The sequence below is a fragment of the Ananas comosus genome, linkage group 19 (genome assembly GCF_001540865.1).
Source record: "Ananas comosus cultivar F153 linkage group 19, ASM154086v1, whole genome shotgun sequence".
NCBI lineage: Eukaryota > Viridiplantae > Streptophyta > Magnoliopsida > Poales > Bromeliaceae > Ananas > Ananas comosus.
The window spans coordinates 2723046-2745059 of record NC_033639.1 but is presented as its reverse complement, the minus strand read 5'-3'; the positions used below and the strand labels follow the sequence as shown (position 1 = coordinate 2745059).

The 22014-nt window shown below is 37.1% G+C and overlaps 1 protein-coding gene and 1 long non-coding RNA gene across 5 annotated transcripts; one reads left to right on the top strand and one right to left on the bottom strand.

Annotated features, from left to right (window-relative positions):
• On the bottom strand, positions 1084 to 21953 carry LOC109724548. Of its 3 annotated transcripts, none has more exons than XM_020253396.1 (7): positions 21307 to 21933; positions 10486 to 10857; positions 10231 to 10279; positions 9831 to 10140; positions 5212 to 5272; positions 3314 to 3519; positions 1084 to 1392 (listed from the first exon to the last, which is right to left on the bottom strand). In XM_020253396.1, exons 1-6 carry the CDS (start codon positions 21757 to 21759, stop codon positions 3454 to 3456), a joined length of 1311 nt encoding a protein of 436 aa, XP_020108985.1. In that variant the 5' UTR covers positions 21760 to 21933; the 3' UTR covers positions 1084 to 1392; positions 3314 to 3453. The 3 variants fall into 3 exon arrangements, with proteins under 3 accessions (XP_020108985.1, XP_020108986.1, XP_020108987.1); XM_020253397.1 differs by lacking the exon at positions 1084 to 1392 and adding an exon at positions 5411 to 5513 and having other exon boundaries at positions 3452 to 3519; positions 21307 to 21953; XM_020253398.1 differs by lacking the exon at positions 1084 to 1392 and adding an exon at positions 5411 to 5509 and having other exon boundaries at positions 3452 to 3519; positions 21307 to 21953.
• LOC109724549 lies at positions 5564 to 21454 on the top strand. 2 transcript variants are annotated; one of them, XR_002219958.1, is made up of 6 exons: positions 5564 to 6073; positions 6196 to 6259; positions 6400 to 6490; positions 11903 to 12188; positions 21050 to 21134; positions 21329 to 21454. It is a non-coding gene; the product is annotated as an uncharacterized LOC109724549 (long non-coding RNA). The 2 variants fall into 2 exon arrangements; XR_002219957.1 differs by lacking the exons at positions 21050 to 21134; positions 21329 to 21454 and adding an exon at positions 12303 to 12864.

The window sequence follows — 22014 nt, the reverse complement described above, 5'->3', positions numbered from 1 at the left end:
GTAGGATGAAATTAATTACCGTAACTTGTGATGCGGGAGATATATAATTGAGATAGCAGCTAAAATATAGAGCGAGCCTTTTAAAATTTAGCCCTTTCTTTTTATTAAATTCTACAAGATACTTATTCAGACAATCAGAAAATACAAAAAATAAAATAAAATAAAATTATATTATCGTAAAAGTTAGATAACACTCGCACAATGCCATTTCGATTTTGGAACGTACATTAAATTAAATCATAATAATAACAAGCAACCCACCACCATGTTGTCCACCCGATCAGATCAATGCTGTCATTAATTAGTGGAGGCTTATTATATTTCTTGCTAGGAGTATATTCTTTAGAGTAGAGTTAGTGCGGCATCACTTTCCTCGCATCCTCCAATTCCAACAAAATGCGATTCTTCATCATCATCATCATCATCATCGCCTACCACCATCATCAAGATAAGGACCGTCCTGGCCCTGGCCCTCGCCCTATACCATCCTCAAAGATCGATGTTTCCCATCCGATACACACAAGATTTTGTGCTACGTACGTGTGATCTTATTATTGAGCATTTACTGAGAACGTGATCGATCGAGGAAGGATCCAGACGAGGGAGAGAGTTTGCATGTGACGTCCCACTAGTTCCTTGTATAAATTGAGTACAAAAATAATTGTTTAAGCATTTATATATGGTCTCCACTTCATATTAACTTTTAAGATGTTTTGTTTTGAATCAAACACCAATTGTGTACTTTCGCATCGAAATTAGATGGAAAACCGCGTCCAAGCTGAAAATGATGATAAAAGTGATGTGATGAAAAAGGATGATGCCATCCCAACCAACCCTACTCATTTTACATTACAGCTTTTGTGGATACAAGAAATCTTAAGAAAAGAATGAAGCATCGAATTCACCTTCGCATATAAAGTGATCTCACGAGTATCCTCGCGCTCAAGCTTCTGCCATGCACCGTCCACAACTGAAAACTTTGTTGATCAAAGAAGGGCTCCGATCTGGCCAGAACGAGAGGTCAAGGACCCAAAAGTGAAAACTGAAAACTGTGAGGGCAAAATTAAGAGCTTACTCAACAGATAGTGCACTTTACCAGCAATATATATATATACTTACCGGCGTTCATACGACATCTTATAAAAAGAAAGAAATTTACAATGACCAGTCCCCTGAAGCAGGTGTATACAAAATACTGCAAATTGTTTGCTAGTTTCTACCTTTAAATTCCCAAAAAAAAAAAAAAAAAAAAAAAAAAACACCCCCTTAATTATAAACTGCGCCCAAAATCAGCTTTTGCTGCATCCAAACTGTTCTGCCACATGAAGGCATATTTTACAAGATTACAAGCAAAGATGCAAACCAGAAATTTCTCGATTCGATGAAGTCCTCCTACACAAGTTGTTAAAAAAATTATTAGATCAGAGCGGAAATAGAAATTGAGCTGGGCCCAAACACCAAGCTAAATAAAAGCAGTAAAAACAGACTAGTATTCCAATATTCCAGACCCAATTTGAGAAGAGTGAACAACAAAACGTTTCTAGGATTCAAAAGCATGAAGAAGTCCTCAATTTCACTTAAAAGGTAAAGAGCTTTTCTCTCAGTGAGTAAATTTGCGATTAATGTGTAAATAAATGAAGAATTCTCTCCATTTCTGTGTTTTCTAAATGACGAATGGTATTTTTTAATAGAATGCAGAAAACACGTTATCTATGCGTACCGTAAATTCATAACTTTTGAAATCCATGTTTCCTGAATGGATAATAGATCAATCGAGTTACGAAACTTGTAATACGTTTCCTACCACTCTATATGATCTCACATGTAATTTTCAAGCATAAACTCGCAGTCAACTTTTAAGTTTCCATTTTCTTCAATGTATTAAATATTATTTTTTGTTTTTTGTTATCTGTATTCGTGTCTGTACTTTCAAATATGTTTAGAATCATTCCTGTATTATAGATATTAACTACTTCAGATAACAACTTAAACACCCAAATATCAAGAAGAAATTGAGATTTATAATCTTCAATAATCACATGTGCTATTAATGAAAAAGCAAGAAATGTAGTATTAATTTAGTTGGGAACGATAATTAAATGAGAAGTTTTTGTTATACTAGCAATGTACCTGTGCTTTGCCACAAGTACAATAGGTATGTTCTTAATTATATTTGTAAAATACAGTATATATTACTATTAAACATATGTATTTCACACATATTTATATCAACATCTGATTCCAAAATATATAAAAATTTTCTAAAGCAAAATAGTGAAGTTCATAATATGCTTATTTTTTAGGCCTATTTGTCAAAGAGATACATATCCTTTTTTTTGTGTTTTTTTTTACTTCTCATTATTCTAACTCCTTTAAGGTTAAGCAACGTCAAGAATTAAAAATATTATGATAAAATAAAAAGTAGTTACCATTTTATGTTGCTTTCCTAGAATTTAGAAACATATATATTTAATCTTGTAAACAAAAATTCTACTTAAACAACAAAATTAAGTACCAAATAATCCTCAAAAGTATAAAAACATTGGAGAAATTAAAGATAATTCTTATAAAAGTAGGACTTACAATAGATAATTGACAGAAAGTGGGGGAGTACTCTAATTGGCTTAATAATTGGTAGGCAATGAAAAAAAAAATAACTCAAATGAAAACAATTAAAATTTGATGAGATATTAATCAAATTAACCTAATTGAGGGGTCTATTTCAAAATGCCCTATACCAGACTAATTGACAGCCCCATGTGTGTGTGTGTGTGTGTGTGTGTGTGTATCGTACACACCAGTAAATTTGTACAATGAAGATATCAAAACTAACATTTAATTAATTCAATTTATTTCATATTATTTTAAATGTCTATACATTAACATTTATAAATTTCAGACATATCCATTAAAATAAAATTACATTTTTCTTATTGGATCCATGTTGCACTGGGTGGACCAATGGAATGGACACATGTCCGCAAAAAATGGCTCCTCTTTATTGGGAATTATTGCCTGAGCCTGGTGTATGCATACATTTCATACACACTAGTAAATTTATACGATAGAGATGTTAAAATAAAATTTAATTACTTAAATTTATTTTATAGTATCTTAAATGTCTATTAAAAATTATAAAATTTAGATGTATCTATGAAAATAAAAAATATATATATATATTGGATCTATAGTGCACTGGGAGCACCAAATATACTGGCGAGACACGTGTCAAAAAAAGGAAAGTGCTCCACACCCTTTAGTATATAGTAAAGTAAAATAGATGCAAACCATGATAAAGGAATAAGTAAGAAACCTTGCCTAAGCATATATCACTTCTCCATCTGCAGTTTCAGTAGAGCTTTCTCCTCTAATGCTAGTTTCTTTTGTAGGCCCCTCACATGAACATGAAACTGCTTATGAAGATCATGCACTCGTTTGGCCTGCTCGTATTTTTCAGTTCCAATGTGCACCAATCTTTATTTCACTTGAGCTCTCTTTGGTTTCAATAAATTGTTGCAGCTGGTATGAATAGCAAATCAAAATCAGATCTAATTATGTAACTCAAAATGAAATTATTGTACATATTTTTGCCAAACTAGAAGTACCTTCCACAGTATTTTCTTTTTGCGCATACTAAATGAATTGTTTCAATATATGTAAAAGGGTAACAATGCAGGAAACCAGTACAAATATTGCAATTCTTGCATTTCTCCCACTACATTTTGGAACTTGTATTGTACCCCATCAGCCTACGAGCAAAGACCAGTGAAGGAGACAACAAGATAACTATTGCAGTTTAAGAGTTGGGAATTGGGGTTTGGCCATCACATAGCAGTAGCGACGGATGGTAGTAGACATGTCAAAAGATGTGAATTGATTGACCAACCCCGAAAGTAACATGATCAGGATATGAAGACTTTTTCGAATAATGAGGTTTGAAGTTTAAGCAAAGCTTTTTGTCTGCATTAACACCCGGATCTGTGTTTGTCGTGTAATTCAAACAAACCAGCTCATTATGCCAGGTATTCCCAATTCTAGAGAAATTAAATATCATTAATTTGAAATTTCAGATTTAAATAGTTAATTGGAAGATATATCAAGCATCTCTAATATTATTATAAAATTCTGATTTGAAATGAAAAATCTTGAATTCAAATTCTGATTATTCTTAATTCTAATGAAAACTATGTTAAAAACCATGTTAAGCAGGGACATTCCCTGGTTCAAAATTCAAAACTGGTTCCAAGTCTTCTCTGGTCCAGACACAAAAATTACTAATTCTAGCTTTCTTTTTTTACCTTTTTTTTGCCTCTGCCTAAAAACATAAACTTCCAGTATGAAAAGGGACCTCATTATCGCTAGTCCATGAGTTCTCAATCAGAAGACATAAGTGATTTATGTTGTGGAACTTCTAGTGATTGCATGTTTGAACTCTTGGGGTGTTAGGGAACACAGCAAAAACCATTAACAGATAAGACTCAAGCGGCGCTACCAGATGCATCTTGAACATTTGTTTCAAATTAGAAGATTAATACCATTTTAGAGGAGGACGTTGTCTAACCTCTAGACACTTGCGTCAATAATTAATTGGCCAATAACTGTGTTTCCCCATGTCATTGTTACACGCAATAAGGATAAGGTTAACTTTGAGATCAAGTACTCGAGATTTTTTTAGCCATGAATACCAAATCATTGAATTTAATGAACCCAATTACCTTAGGAATCAGACTAGAAATTTACAACTAACTGGTCATCTATTTGATCAAAATCATTCAAAATACCATGAACCTTAATGACTTCAAAAGACTACTAAAGCACCTGTTAGTTAAGGGCCTTTTGAGCATTTAAGAACACAAATTTGCAGTGTTTACTTGTGTTAACAAACGAATTGCCATTTTGAACTTAACATCTCCTTATTTTACGTGATCTTGGTAATTGAGTCCGGGGAATTCTTCTTAAAATTGATTTTATGCATAACATGAGTGATCCTCCGCACAACAAGGTTAATCATCTGGTCCTAAAGGTATAAAATAGAAATCTGGTCCTAAAGGTATAAAATAGAAATATCAATTAACAATACAAGCTAACAGAAATATTTGTAACGAGAATGAATAGTATTTTGTAATGGAACACTATCTCTCAATAATATGCAACTTGTGCAGAGAAAAAACAAAGACTAGTAGGAAGTTCTATAATTGACAGCGTACTGACCTCATATCTTGGCATTATCCCCTCAATTTCTCCACACCATTTTTTCCTCGTCACCCATGGTCTGCAGAGAAACATTAAGACATAATAAAGGCCATTGCTGCATACATCATCAGATATCACTTCCCCCTTTTGGAAAGCAAATCATGAAGAGATGATAATACATGGAAACAGAGAAAACAAGGCAAGGTTTTGATTTTACTCGCAATTTGCCGAGACATGGGCCACCACTTCAGCATCAGACCCTTCATCCTGTTATCTCTCCATCCCATCTCATACTTTCATTCCACTACCCTCCTAACTAACTTCAAACAAAAAGCTAAAGAAAATTAATGTTTTTAATCAAGAGAAGGCTGCTTACTCACAGGGTGGTCAAGTTTGAAGAAAGAGATGGGATGGCGATCCGGGTGAAATAGTGGCCCAGCTCCAACCATAATTTCACAAAACCGAACCAGCTTAAGGAAAAAGGATAAAAGAAAAAATCGCAAACGTGGTCATCCAAACAAATTCCCAACGTTATGTAGTCTAATGCATGACAGAAAGGAATTAGTCTGCAAGCAATAAGCCAATAACACACTACAGACTACAGTGAGTACAACAAATCAAACAAACTATATGGCATTATGTTAAGTTTGGTGATAGGGAAAAAGACAACCGAAGCAAGTGACAGAATCAGCACAACCGAAGCAAGTGATAGGGAATTAGTCTCACACAACCACACCGCACAGGCGCACACCCCCGCAGGCCGCAGGCCGCAGGCGGCAGTGCACTACTGCACTCTTCGCCATTCACACACCCTCGGCAGCGCGTTCTCCGCCGTTCGCAAACCCCCGGCAGCGAACTTCAGCAGCGGCGCTTTCAACAGGTTCATTCTTCCATTGATCTTCATCTTTTTTTTTTCTTTTTCTTATGGTTTTTTTGAGGGGAATGGGAGGGATTTTCTCTCTTGAGATTCTAATTAGAATCTGATATGATTCTCTTTTACAGAGATTTAGGTAGATCGTGCCGGATCAGTGCGAAATCCACCGTCGCGCATCTTCCTCCCCTTCGTGTATGTTTATTTATAGATAGTTTTTTTTTCGTTTTCTTCTTATGTTCTTTAGGTTTACTATTTTCAACTTTTCTAATTTGAATATTGATATCCTTTTCTATTTTAAATGTTGTATTTATCATTCTACATTCTTTTTGAAGTTGAAGATAGCTTACAACAAGTTGGAATTTGATCTTGAGGACGTATTAAGTTGAACAACAGAGATAACTTGAAGAAAGGCAAGCAGGATCAGTAAGTTCACAAAATCACAATTGCCATTTCTTGAATTAATCATTTTTTTTCATATTATTGTTTTTCGGTATGTGCTTATTTATCTCTTTCTATATATATTTTTTTAGTTATGTCTTCTCCAACTTTGCCGCATCCCAATTCATCTCAACAATCAGCATCTTTTATTGGCACTAATGAACCATGTGATACTCAAGAGAAGGATGAAACTGCTGATAATCATGATATGGATGAGATTGAAAATGAACTAGAAGGAAAGAAAATTCGTAAAAAAGTTTCAAAGGTTTGGGAATGTTTTGAAGAAGTAGAAGTTCTTGAGAATAAAGTCTTAGTGAAAAAACTCAAATGCAAATTTTGTACAAGTATTCCAAATCAAAGACGGGCACCACCTAACAGCTAAAAAGGCATATGAATGAATGTTTTTACTTGAAAATTCAGCCTAAAGATCAAGGTTTAAACAATTTTCCACCAAGTGAAGCTCTAGATAATGAGGTAGAATTTTCTCCTGTCTACATTGGCCCATCTTATGACACTTTTAAAATTCGAGAAATAATGGCTAAGATGATTATAGTTCATGAATATCCATTTACGATGGTTGAGCACACATGGTTCAATATATTGTGCAAGGCATTGAATCCTAATTTTCAAAAGGTGAGTAGAAACACTATTAAGAATGAATACTTAGAAACCTACGAAACTGAAAAGGAGAAATTGCAAAAAGCACTAAAGAATGTTGATAAAATATCACTTACAAGTGATTGTTGGACGTCCAAGCAAACAATTGGGTATATGACTTTGACAGCTCACTATATAGATTCAGAGTGGCAATTGCAAAAGCGTGTCATTACTTTCATTGAGCTAAAGCCACCACACACCGGTTTGGTTATTTCCGATGCTATTTCTGATTGCTTGTTAGATTGGGGGATTCAAGATAAAGTGTCTACAATCACCTTACATAATGCTTCAAGTAATGACGTAGCAGCTAGAAGTTTAATATTGAACTTCGAAAGGAGAAACAGGCTTTCACTTCAAGGGTATGTTCTTTCATATTAGATGTTGTGCACATGTTTTGAACTTGATGGTTCAAGATGGTCTTAAAAAGATTGCTAAAATAATTAACGACATAAGGGAGTCCGTAAAATACTTCAAGAAGTCTCCTGATCGACTTCAAAATTTTGGTGAGATTGCTAAGCAATTGGGTCTCTCTACAGAAAGAGAGTTATCAAGTAATGTTACTACTAGATGGAACTCAACATATAAAATGCTTGATGCTGCTTTTCATTATAAATTGGTTTTTGGTGAATATGCAAATAGAGATCCATGTTATAGATGGTGCCCCACTAACGATCAATGGGAAAGATATGAAAAGATAAGAAAATTTTAAAATCATTCTATGATGTAAGCAATATTTATTCTGCAACAGATTATCCAACATCTAACAAGTTCCTTCATGAAACTTATAGAGTTAAGAAAGTGCTAGCTGAACAAGCTACATCAGATGATTATTTTACGAGAAACATGGCATGAGTAATGGCAGAAAAATTTGATAAATATTGAGGTTCTTGCAACTTGTTAATGGCCATTGCATCAATTTTAGATCCAAGATACAAGATGTTGTTGGTTAAATTCTGCTTTCCTAAAATATATCCAAGTCATGAGGTTGAAAGAAATATAATGATAGTTCAAAAGGCTTTATCCGATCTCTTTGATAGCTATGCTTCAGAACACTTTTCTTCCATCTCTGAAATAAATGTGAGCGGTAAAGGAACCCATTCAGCTACAACGTCAAGTGCGGACATTAATCCAAGTTCATCTAAAAGACAAAAAGCAAGCGATGATGACAATTTTGATGATTTTACAAGAAGCAGTTCATTTGTCCAACCTGAGAAATTAGATTCAGAAACATATTTAGAAGAAGGGTTTGCTCCCGTTGATCGTGATGACCCAAGTGAATTTGATGTGTTGGATTGGTGGAAAATGAATAATATCAAATTTCGTATTTTGTCCAAGTTAGCTCGTGATGTTCTTAGTATACCAATTACCACCGTCGCTTCAAAATCAGCTTTTAGTGTCGGGGGAAGGGTTTTAGATGATTACCGGAGCTCTTTGGCACCAAAAACAGTAGATGCCCTAGTATGTGCTGAAAATTGGATAAGAGCTTCACAAAAGTCTACAAAATCTAAATCTGTAAGTATGCTATAATTTTTAATTATTAGTTTTTTACCATTTCTTTTTTATTATATACTTAATTTATGATTTAAATTTAATTTGTCAGCAAGAGATTACTGAGTTGGAAGATCTACATATTAGTATTTGTGAAAACAACACACTATCATCATTTCAGGTAATTATTTGTATGTTTATGCTATTGAGCTCTAAGGTAGCGTTTGGTTCAGGAACAAAAGGGGGAATAAGCCCTTGTTCCCCCTTTTGTTCCCAAATGCAGCATTTGATACCGAGAACAGTAGTTCTCGGGTTTCTAGAATAAGCCGATATAAGGCTGGAACTACTGTTCCACCTTTTTCCTGAAACAAGCTTGTTCTCAGGTAAGAATAAGGTTAATTAAATTGTAAAAATAATTTTAATTATGGTATTAAATAATTAATTAATTTAATTAATATACTTACATCATTATTTATTTCTTAAATAATAAAATAATTTATTAATTTATTATTTAATTAAATTATTATTATTTATAATTATTAATAATTACTTAATTTATTTATTTATTAATTTATAATTAATTAATTATTAATTAATTTATTAATTTATAATTAACTAATTTATCATTAATTTATTCTTAATTAATTAATTTATTCTTAATTGATAATTGGTATAGGTGTCACAGGATCGTAAAATTAGGTTGACACCTGGTAAAGTCAAGATTTCTTGACGAAGCCCTCAATTTTGTGGCCATGGCTCTATCGTAAATTCTTCTCGCTCAAAACCATCGGCTTAGTCCTACTATTGAAGGTTTCAGCAACGTGGGAGTTCATCTCAGAAGGCCCGCATTAACACCAAATAGAGCTACGACAACAAGCTAATACACAAAAAAGAGAAAACGGAGGACAAGGGAAATGCGGGACTATCTCACTCAAAATTACTCACACAAAACAACAATACCTATTCATCCTACTGAGCCAAATTCCATATACCAACTAAGATGCGAACACTAGCCCAGATTGCAAACATAATTCCAAATGATACGAGCTCCTAAAATGAGGAAAATAAAGTATAAAATAAAATATCCTCATTTTCTAAGCAATATTTTCTGGACTATGAGACACCAAACCAGGAAGAACTTAATATCAAACAAAAACTCATAGTAAAGGTCATTTCTTACCTTCCTTTCGTGGAAACTATCATATGAGCTGGGTTGAATAAAAAGTCAAATAACTTTTCAGCAAGTTCTTTAGCCCTGACGAAGATAGATCCTTTACAAGATGAGTATGATAAGAGACCAGGGTAGAGGATGACTTGTGAAGGTACGTGTACTTCTTTGCTGATAAATTCCCTCACTATAGATGGTGATAAATCATTTTCCAGATTTTCTATCCAGAAGGAAAAGTAACTCTCCTTGGGAGCTTTCTGACTTGCCAATCGAACTCTGAAATCATCATTATGTTCGAATACTTGTCTACTGAAAACTTGCCCTGCTCTCAAAGTAACAGAAAGAAGATAAGGAAATGTAATAAGAAGAATGATAATTAATGGCTGTGTTTTAAACAAACAAAAAGAGCTACCTGTAGAGTTATTCCCTAATACAATAGTCCTTTTAGATAGCCTAACATCCTGCAAATAGGCATGCAAGATGCAACAAAATGAGCTGGACATTGAAAAATTCCTGAACAATAGAATATAGGATCTACCTCTCTATAGTAGGATTATTGAAATCAGATAAAAGTAGAATGGCATATTTGCCTTTGAATTGATAAAGAAAATGACCAATGATGGGAACGTCGCATGATAGATATCGAACAAAAAATGTACACCCTTACCTCATAGTTATGTAACGAATCAAGAGGAGTCTTCAAAGTACAACCGTTCACCGACCCTGGTATCTCATCAGGAAATCTAGAGAACGAAGAATCCTGCTTCTCTGTAATGGATTCTATGTCCTGCCTTGGTGTACTAGGAAGATGACCGTCCATTTGATCCACTATATTGCTTCCGACCTCAACCGACTTTCTCACCTTCTCCAGAAATTCATCCAAAACTGGGTCTTGTCCAATTAATGGTGGTACAAGGCATATATTTCCAATGTGAAGAGTTGTTTTCTCACCGGAAAGAGGACCATGTAACCATTTGACTGCAAATTTGCAAGTGCACACATCTTCTCCTCTATCAAATTTATGTGTCGAAAAGAAAACCTGCATTTTAGCTCAACATATGTCAAACAATAAAATCCATAACAACCGAAAATTATGTGTTTAGCTACTTTATTCTGATATGTAGACAGTATACAAAAATTCAAAATAGAAGTACAATACAAGTGTCAGATAAAAGCTTTATTAAGTGGTTTAAGAACAGAGTAAGCACTAATCTTGATTTTATTATTTGTATAATTTGCATTCCTTGTAAATTCATGCTGAACTATCTATATTTTAACATTTAACTTGTAGGTTACCCAAAGACACAAGCAGGACAAAAGTTTGGTTATGGAAGACTTGCTTTCCTTGTCTCGTAGACCTACGAAATATGTGACTTGCTATAGTGGTTATATAGTAAATGGCTATAGGTTCCATACAGAAGAGCATGACAAAGGTTTAAGAACACAAAACTGTGGAGTAGTCGTAGTTGGGGACACCGATGGTGAAACTAAAAAGATAGATTACTATGGGATCTTAGCAGAGATTCTTGAATTACAATATCTTGGTGGTCATCGAGTGGTCTTATTTAGAGGTAATTGGTTGGACGTATTTGACAAAGGAAAAGGAGTTAAAACAGACGAATATGGGTTCATCAACGTTAATTGCCAACGTTTGCTTAAAACAAATGAACCATTTGTATCGGCCAGTCAAGTATCACAAGTATTTTATGTTACCAATCATATTAATAAAGGTTGGCATATTGTGCAAAAGACTCAACCTCGTGATACGTACATGATACCATTGCAGCTAAATAATGATCTTGAGGAAGTGGAAGCTAGGGATGAAGCCTACCAACAAAGAGAATCTTTCAACCCTATAACTAATGCATGCACGACACTGAGCATGGATAGCGAGATTAGTTGGAACAGGAATGATGTGGATCCAAGGATGGTTGATATATTTTCTATACAAAAAAAGAGAAAACGATAATCCTAATTTATCAAGTTTGTGCATTTCTTGCTATTGTTTTTTATTACCTAGCTTACTATATGGTAGTATATTTATTTTCATAAAACATAATATGTTAAATGTATTTTTCATGCAGTAATATTGTAGGAGAAAGATGCAATCATCGAAGTTACAAAAAGGAAACATGGTCACTTCCAGATATGAACAGCAACTCTTCATAGCACCAGGTGCACTGGGGAAGGGCCGTGGAAAAAGATTACGACCTTCTCTTAGATCATCATCACGAGATGCTTTAATTGGTGCTATCAACAATAGTACATCGCCGAATGATACTCCAACAGAACCACCAAATGATGCCTCTTTGCCGCATGAATTCGAGTCTATAGAAGATATCCAAAGTGCCGAAGAAACTACAAAGTGTGGTAAAATTTCTCATTTGGACATATTTATCTTATTTCATATTTTTGTATCTATAAAACTTTCATACAATTGTGTATTTAAGCACTTTTTATATGGTTTTTGTGTGATATTTTTAGATCCGGCAACTTCTGAAAAGAAAAGGAAAGTGCAAGGTAGAAACAAGTGCAAGAAAGTTGCAAAATTAAAAAATGGTCAAAAGTTGGAGATAAAATTCTACAACAACTGTCCCATTGGAAAAAATCACAAGGTTTTTTCAAGAAACTTGGGTAAAATTGTGCGCGATCGCAATATTTGTCCACTTCGAGTTCATTCATGGAAGGAAATTGAGGAAGACAATAAAAACCACATGTGGGCAGCGGTGACAGTTATACTTTATAGTATGAATTTAAATTTGAATTGATTGTACAAGTTTACTTGTGCTATCAGTTGCAGTTGACGCATAGTTCATTTCTATCTTCCTTTGCAGTAGCGGTAATTTATACAATTATAACAGTTGTTTTCGATTCAATTATCATTGCTACTGCACTAGTTTGACTGTTGACTATAGTTGGTCGTTGCTTTATTATCTCACTTTACAGTAATAGCCCCTTTGGTGATTATCGGTAGTTGTTATTCATTGTTATCATACCCGATTTACTTGTTACTACTGTTGTTTATCCCTTCCATTTGCTAGTGTGTACAGCTTGCCTTCGTCGGCTTGCAGTACCCACTGGAAGAGAGAGACTTGTTTACATGTTCTCACCCCCCACCATTTTTTTCAGATTGCTTGGGCAGTGAGGGTCGAGACAGTGCGTGAGGACATAAATAGTGAGCTTATGATATAGGTCCCGACGTACGGTATCATCTTTGGATTCTTCTCATGTTTTGTACATATCGTGCGATAGATATTGTTAACAGTCCAAATTCTACCCTTTTACACAGGATAGTAGATAGACAGTCGTGATTCAGTTGTTGTTTATCTATGTGAGAATTTGGGTACTCATGATATTTTGGATAATTATAGATTTTGGAAAGTTGATGTTTCGGTTACTTGTGGTTTTGAAGTTGGACTTCGAATGATGGATTTCTATCCCCCGTGGTAGCGTGTTTACTTTAAAATAAAAGTTTCCATGTGGAAAATGGTTTTCAAAGTGGTTTTTCGGCCTTTCGTGGATTTTCGAAAAGCTAGAGTTTCAAAGTGAAGCCTTCGTGTGGGAGGCGCTTTCAACTAGTAAGAATGAATGTGAAACTTGAAAAATGATAATCTTTGTGACTCGTGCATGTACAGTGGAGACTCTATTCATGTGATTAAGGGATCCTCTGTCCATGTGGCGGCTCTGTGTACATCGCGGGGTGTTCTTAAAAGTGTTTTAAAAGAGGAAAAAAATTACTCATTTTTTTGCTGGTTTTTCTTAAAAGGGGCTCTCAAAAGAACCCCGGGACGTGACACCTGTTCTCGACCTGGAGCTGGAAAGACGCTTCCTATAGCTGAACGGTAAGATCCATGATCCAGTTTCCTCATTGTCCCTCCCTCATCATGAGGAATCCAATGATGTTAACGAGGCTAGAGAATATAACTGCAAGAAGACAAACCTCAAGGTAGAATCCTTAGCTTCGTGTTGTCCCCTCGAAAGCAACCTTCCCCCTTCGGCCATCGAGTATAGCAGACCCCCCTACCCCTTCTCTCTCCAAGGAGAGGTGCCACAAGGAAGCCCCTTCTGCTCAATGAAGAAAGGAGGTTCCGACAGCGACGGAGATTCTTCCAAAGCAGAAGTGCCTGAAATCCCCTCTTGCTCTCTCGCCCATTAGCATTCTTGCTTCCGAGGGTAGGTGCTTCAGGTGTCTTGCAAGGGATCACCAGGTTCGTGCCTGTAGAGATCCGCTTCCATGCTCCTTATGCTTCAGATCCGGGCATTTAGCTCATAACTACCGCGGGCCGTAGAACTCGATTTTTACCGACGATGCAAAGGGCCATAAAGGACCCCGCCACGCCACGCCCTGTCGGATCGTTGGCGCTAACCATTAATCCCAAAAGCTCGAGCTGTTAGAAATACCCAACCAATTCACTTAAAGCGTACAGAAACAGCGCCCACGGGTCTCGATTGTGACTCGGCCTACCTGGCCTCACGCCACTTCGAACATGACTCGGCCCAACCCAGCCTCACGTCATTTCGAACATGACTCGGCCCACATGGCCTCCCGCCACAGGGCAGAATGCTGGCCCATTTAAGCCAACAATCCCCCCTCCAGCACCTGCACACATTTGCAGCATGCAGGAATCGAACCCGTGACCTCTGGCTCTGATACCACTTGTCGGATCGTTGGCGCTAACCATTAATCCCAAAAGCTCGAGCTGTTAGAAATACGCAACCAATTCACTTAAAGCGTACAGAAACAGCGCCCACGGGTCTCGATTGTGACTCGGCCCACCTGGCCTCACGCCACTTCGAACATGACTCGGCCCAACCCAGCCTCACGCCATTTCGAACATGACTCGGCCCACATGGCCTCCCGCCACAGGGCAGGATGCTGGCCCATTTAAGCCAACACGCCCCGCCCCGCTCCACTCCCCACGATGAAGGTCTTTGTCCTCTACTCGGAAGGCTTCCACACTCGACAACAACAATGTCGGAATGTCGTGCTCTCCAATGTCATCGGGCAAGCCAACCTAGGTCATTTCCCTCAGGAAATGATTGCAAATGATTTCGCCAACTGCTTCGGCGGTTCTCCAACGACTTTCATGTAGCCGGCTACCGTGAAAGGGACTATGTTACTTTTCTAACTCGGTGGGTGCACTCGGATGACCTTGTTAGCAAGGAGGTAGTTGCTTTACCGCTTTGCCAAGTTCAATGTTATGCGTGGAATCCCTACAAAGATGCTACCAGCTCTCTGATTACGTTTAAAGCGTGGATTAAGTTGGTTACCTTGCCATTCGAATGTTGCAGAGTTTAGGGTTACCTCTATCATGAACGAATTTGGGCCCTACCTATGGGCAGTCGAAAACAATGTTAACATGCATCGCCTCATAGGCTTTAGATGCCAGATTACAGTCGATAATCTCATCAACATTTTGAAAACCTCTCAATCACAACGGGGGATCTTATTCTCCCCGTCATTTTTCAACTGAAGATGACAGCTCGCTTTGGTGGGGATGACCGTTGCATCCCTTTTGCAGGTGGAGACCCGAACGAAGAAAGGGAATCAACAGATCCACTCGAGCATCAAATGGCAAGGAGGGTCAGTAACCTTGGAGGGGATGTGGGTGACCGTGAATCCAGAGATGGCGATGCCTCAGGGCAAGGGGATACTTGGAATTCATCGGAGATTACAGATAGAAGGTGTTTAATCCTACCTGAGAAACAGGTGAGCCAACAACCATCCTTAAGCTCTAGCGAAGGTCTAGTCCTGCAAACAACCCATGAGAAGTTGGAGCCTCCTTATCATCCACTGATTACTGCACGATCTCCTTGACGCCTGGGCACTAGAGTAACCAAATCCCAAGATAAGACTACCCGACAAATCTATATACAAGATAACGAGCCGAACCGAGCGACGTTGGCCGCGGGAGTCCGATTGCAAGTGTCTACAAGCAATCGGAAGCGTGTGAGGTGGGTTGTGCTTCACCGAAGTGATTAGGTCACTTTCATGCCAAAGAGTAAAGTATGGTATTATTATTGATGCATGTATATAATGGTAGATTGTATGTGGTAAATATGAATGTATAAATCATGTGTTACTAGATGGAATTACCTATCATTGGGTGATGATGACATAGGCATGTGAAAACATATAGGATATATATGTATGCCTAGGTATGAACATTGAAAATAGGTCGATGAACTCTAGGAAAATTAGAGAACTCGACAAGTAGAAAATCAATGGACTAGATGTCATAGAAACTATGAATCCTAGGTGTGGACAACTAGGATTGTAAAGAATATAATTGTCATAGTGTCATTGAACATAGGTTGAAAAATATAGTGATAGAATGACCACTTGGATTGGAATGTCATTGAACCTAGAGTCGAGTGAACCTAGATGGAAAAAAGATAGGACCTAGTGTTGTTGGACCTAGGTATGAAAACATAGTGGTAGGATGACTATTTAGACATGAGAACATAAATCTAGAGAGGTTGACAATTTAGGGTAAATGATGAACCCTTGAGACTTGGAATGCAAAAGGATGTGCACATCTAGTGAGTTTGATATGTGAGCTATCGTTCGGCGTGTGCGACGATTTCGCCGCAGAAGGCTGGATACCTGAGGCGTGTGCGACGATTTCGCCGCCCAGTAACTTGAGCCATTGTTCGGCGTATGCGACGATTTCACCGCAGAAGGCTGGATACCCGAGGCGTGTGCGACGATTTTGCCACCTAGTGACTTGAGCCATTGTTCAGCGTGTGCGTTTAGTCAGGTAAAGGACTATGCCGCACGTTAACTTGAGCCATTGTTCGACGTGTGTGACGATTGGCTAAGTCAAGTAAGGCGGTAAGCTATGGATAATTGACTCAAAACTGAGTCAAGTGGTATAGCTTAGCTGAGGCAAAAGAACCTTAGGAGCAGATTGGATTATGCAATGGATAGTGAAATAGAAGGTAGAAGAGGAATACCTACTTGCATGAACTTCATTATTGCATTTTGTTGAGACATAAGCATGATGTTAATTTAATTGCATAAAGATGAATTATATGTTGTATGTTGGACAAACCTGCTTATGTTGCCTCCTTTGGACCTGGTGGGTCGAGCTCTTCCCTTGGGTGGCCGTACCCGCTGGAACTATATTTATAGTTCTCACCCCTATGTTTTTCAGGTTCTCACGTGAGCGGCACGACGGTACGAGGAAAGGGTGTAGCTCGGTAAATAGTGCCCTACCACTTGTGACCAAAGATAGATATACCCTTGATCAGCGTAGCGTAGGGTATGGAAAGAAAAGAAAGAAACAAAATTATAATAAAGTTGATTGTATTTGGATGAAAAAGAATGTAAATGTGAATGTAAAGTGAACGCTTGTAATAGCGTAGTTGTTTATGTTTCTGATGCCTCCTCATGCAATCTATGTATGCATTTTGATCCTGGTCGGAACATTGTAAATTGTACTGATTTTGACGCCTTGGACATATAGGAAAAACTTTGTTCGTTCGGCAGCCTGTGTGCGTGCCCGAACCGACCAAAGTGGCGGTCTCGGGGCCAAGGATTTAAGTGTCGTGGCACCGGAGGGTGCCGGAAACTTGCTGGCACGGTACGGCACGATGTGTGCCGAGCCGTGCCGATGCGTGCCGGTTACAAAAAATATGTGTGACGACACATAATGGCATGAAATATTTATTTTCTTTAGCAACAAATTATGCCAATTATTTATTATTGTATTTTTATCAAATTTTTTGAACTTTGTTGAGAAAATTACTTGCTAATTTCAAAAATAGAGGGTTCTGAGTTGTGTCATCGGCACGGGGGCTGTATCGTGCCGATATCTTGCTGGCACGATATGGCACAGTGGATACGGCCCGTGCCGATGGGCACTTTTCCTTGCTTGGGGCGTGACAGTAATAGTATCAACCAATACACATGAAATTTTGCATCCACCAATACACGCACGTGCGTGCAAATATGTATAGAAGTTCCAAGCCCTTGATACTTCCATGTCATTAGGGATGTCAACGGGTCAGATTCAGAGTGGATTTTCAAAAACCCGAACCCGACTACCAAACTCGAAGTCTAAATCCGAACCCAAATCCAAATACGACGGATTTTAAAAATCCATATCCAAATCTGAACCAGACCAAAAATCTGAAACCCAACCCCAACCCCAAACCCAAAATAGTTATCCTTTACCATATCTCAAAACATAGTACATTAAATCTAAATTTTTAAAATACAAATTCAAAATAAAATCAAACATTTATACAAATATTATATAATGTAAAATCAATTCGGGTTCCGATTGGGGTAGGGTTCGGGTTTGGGTTCGAGTTCGGGTTCGGGTTCGGGTTCGGGTGGAGTATAGACAAAATCCATATCCGAAACTATATCCATTTAGAATCAGTTTACTCCGCTCTGTTCGGGTTCGGATTTAGGTTCAATTTCGAATAAAATTTCCGGTATTCATACCCATTGACGTCCCTACATGTCATTTCCAATGATAGGCATCTGAATCAATGATCGATGCAGGTAGAAATGATCTGCAGTATTTGAACTTTCAAGGAAATAAAGTTTATGATGATTCAACATTGTTTATCTAGTGATCTAGTGGTCTCAAATACACCTTATGTTTGTCATTGAGAATTGTTGATTTTAGAGACCACTTGAAAGTAGGTAAAATAATGTTCGAAAAATCATAATTTTGGTTTCTAGGAAGTTTACGAGCCGTAATCACATTTAACAGCATTGTCGATTTGAATGGCCCATAATCAGAATAGATGTGGAAGTACCAAGCCAAATAGGAAACAATGTTCTAAATTATCATTCTTTATTTTAAGAGCAAAACTTTACAAGTTACATTTTCAATTAAAGAACTAGTAAAAGTCTAGTAGAAACCAAGTATTAAACAGATGACTTAAATTTAACTCTACACTAAAGTTTATCATGAACAATTTTCTCCTCTTCCCTGTAATTATAAGTGATAATTAAGAGAATAAAATATATTTCTTTTTCCCCACCAAGTTTGTCATTATTTCAAATGAAGGTCATAGATAATTGGATAGTCTTAAAAATAATAATATAGTTATTTCTAAAATTAGTTTTGTCAAGAAAAAGATAAATCTTTAACTCGAAAAAAAAAAATGTTGAAATCCTTTACATTGCAAGGGTCAATTCTCAGTGATAATATATATATATATATATATTTGTAAGACACTACCATGTAAATAAAGTAACATTAACTTACTCCCAATATCACCAGCTGTACCTAGCACAATTGGCTAAGGGCTTCATGGTTGGTACCTGAAGTCCCAAATTTGAAGTCTAGTTGTTTCACATTTCTAGTTGAGTTCATTTCCAAAAAATGGAAGCAGCAGGTAGCAAGCTACCTTTTTCTCAAAAAATTTTGAAAAAAAAAATATTTCCAACATCGAAAGACTTGAAGAACTAATATGTGAATGATCCCTATAATTTTTATCAAAAAGAAAAAAAAAAACTTCAAACCACCGCATGCTTTACTAGTGAAATTGTGTATAACACTTATTCACAAACAATTAAAATTTAGCATAAAGACTTTATTTCGGGTAAAGTTTAGCATATAAGATTTCAACCACAACAAGACACTTTTCAACTAAAAACATAACCTAGGAAATGAAGGAAAAACAAAAATCCAAACTAATAGTATGACAATAATTTAGTTAAATTTCTAAAAGAAGAACCCAAAATTTATTACTACCATGTCAGATTAAAGACAAAAACAAACAGCAAAATTAGCAAATGACAAAGTAAACCTCCAAATCATGCAAAAAATCAAAATATAAATAGAAAACTGTAAGGAAAATTGCATATGTCTTGCAAAGTGTGGAATTGTGTATTTGTCTCTCAAAGTTTTTAATCATCAAATATATCACCCTGAATTTTAGTAGTTTGCAAACTCCTCCATCTCCATTGGTTGGCCATTTAAACCTGACATTTCCTTTCACCGATTACAATCCTAACCTTAAAAAGAAACTTATTAATACTACTGCCATCATTTTTCATCACTAACTTTTCTATTCTATCGTTCGCATCATTCTATTTGAACCAATAATGGTCCGTGTGGCAATTATCTTCAGACATGTTAAGATTTGGTTAGGATATCCAACAATAATAGAGTCAGGTATCACGCATGATCAGTTAGGGTCATTTTGACAAAAACAAAAAAAGGGATCCAGTTGAAGATAGTTTTTTTTAAAAAAAAAAAGAGGTTTAGTTGTACTGTTTTGCTCAGATTAAGAATGAAGTTACAGCCTTATTGGTGTACAAATAGGGATTAGCAGGGGCAGAGTTGTGTGCAGACTGAGGGTCACCATGGACACCCACCCCCCCACCCCAAAAAAAAAACAAAAACTGACTGTTCAAAAACTTACACTATAGGGCCTGACATATCAAAAATTTAGAGGACGAACTTTTAACTAATCTCAAAAGTATATCGACCTACCTATCTTCTAAAAAGGTCCTTGGAGCCAACATAGAGCGCTCTCAACTCTCGAAGTGCTTTTTTTTAGTACCTCCCTAACTTCTAATTATTTCAGATAAAATATTTTATTTAATTAAATAAAAGATTACGTTAAATTTAATAGCTCGGTCAACTAATAGTCATTAATTGTCCTAATTGTATTTACTAAAAACTAACAAATTAGATCATTAACTGAATTACTATTAGATTTAGTAAGATTTCAAAGTTATTTGAATAAAATAATACAAATAAAATAATTAGAAGTCAAGTGAGTACAAAATCAAAAAAAATACGGGTAATATTTTTTTTTGTTTACACTAGTTATATAATCAACAAATTTTCTCATCAAAAATTTGATTACATAAATCTTGTTTATTTGCTAAAGTTTCCATCTGTATGCATTTTTGAGCCCCTCGTAATCAAGTCGTAGCTTCGTCCCTGGGTATTAGTCCCATCTGATCCAGATTCTTCATATAGCCCAGCAGCCCTAGCCTCAAATTCATCTTCTACATACCTCATTTCATAGACTCACAGACTCATCACTGTTGTTACAGCAAGTTTTCCATCCTGATAGTCCTCCCCCTTCTGCACTAATTAGGAGCTACCAAAATTGATAGTCTATCAAACAACTAATTCACCTTTTGTGATTATACTCTATTAAGCATTACTTTTCTTGCATGCAATCACATCGGTATTCAACAATCAATCCTCATCTCTTTTCTTTTTTTTCTTTTTTTTTTTTTACTATAGGGACGACACTTTACAGGACAGTGCAAATTGACGCAATTTTTTCCCCTGAGGGCATCTGTGAGACACTGGCTAAAGAGCAACAAAGGTTCTTATAATCTAGCCCAGTTTTTTTTTTTTTTTTAAAAAAAAAAAATTGAAAAAGTAAAGTTGAGGGGTGCATTTTATAAATGGCCTGTTGTCCATATATATTTTTATCTTACAGAAATTTTTTAAAAAAAAATAAATAAAAAGAAAGAAAGCCTAATTATGTTACTCACGGAGTCGATGGTGGCGTCGTAGAAGCGGACGTCGCAGTCGCCGAAAGCGTGGGCAGCGCAGACCGTCGTGCCGACCTGCAGCTTCCAGCACTGGGAGTCCTGGAGCTGGACCGACGGCGGGCGGAACCGCGCCCGGAACTCCTCTGCCTCCTTCAGGCTGCTCAAGTTCTTGCTCTTGTTCTCGGGCCCGGAGGCGGAGGCGGCGGCGGCGGGGGAGGAGGAAGAGGAGGAGCGGCGGTGGTAGTAGTAGTAGCGCTCGTCGTAGGCCTCCGGGAACTCGCGGTACATCACCCGAAGCGCGCCGCCCACGTCCCCGTCCCCGTCCCCGTCCTTCTCCAGGAGAAGCCGCACGCTGTACCACGCGTCGTCGCCCGGAGCGCGGAAATCCAGCTCCCGCGCCGGAAGTCGCGCGGACCCCGTCCCCGCACCGCAGCGTTTCCGCTTCGGAGCCATCAAATCGCCACTTTCCGATTCTCCCTCGCACACGCCCGCGCTGGTCTGCCGAGTGACGACTGGTATTCGGAAATGGAGCGAGTTTTGTGGAGCCCGCTGTCCCTGGGAGTGAAAAAAATAAAAAAAATAAAGTACTACTGGCCATTCGGACGTTTCGCGTTGCTAAATATGCAATAATAAGAAATTTTGAAACAGAATTTGACACTTCGGATTTTTCTCTTGGGGTAACAAAAAATTGAATGTGCCAGGCGCGTT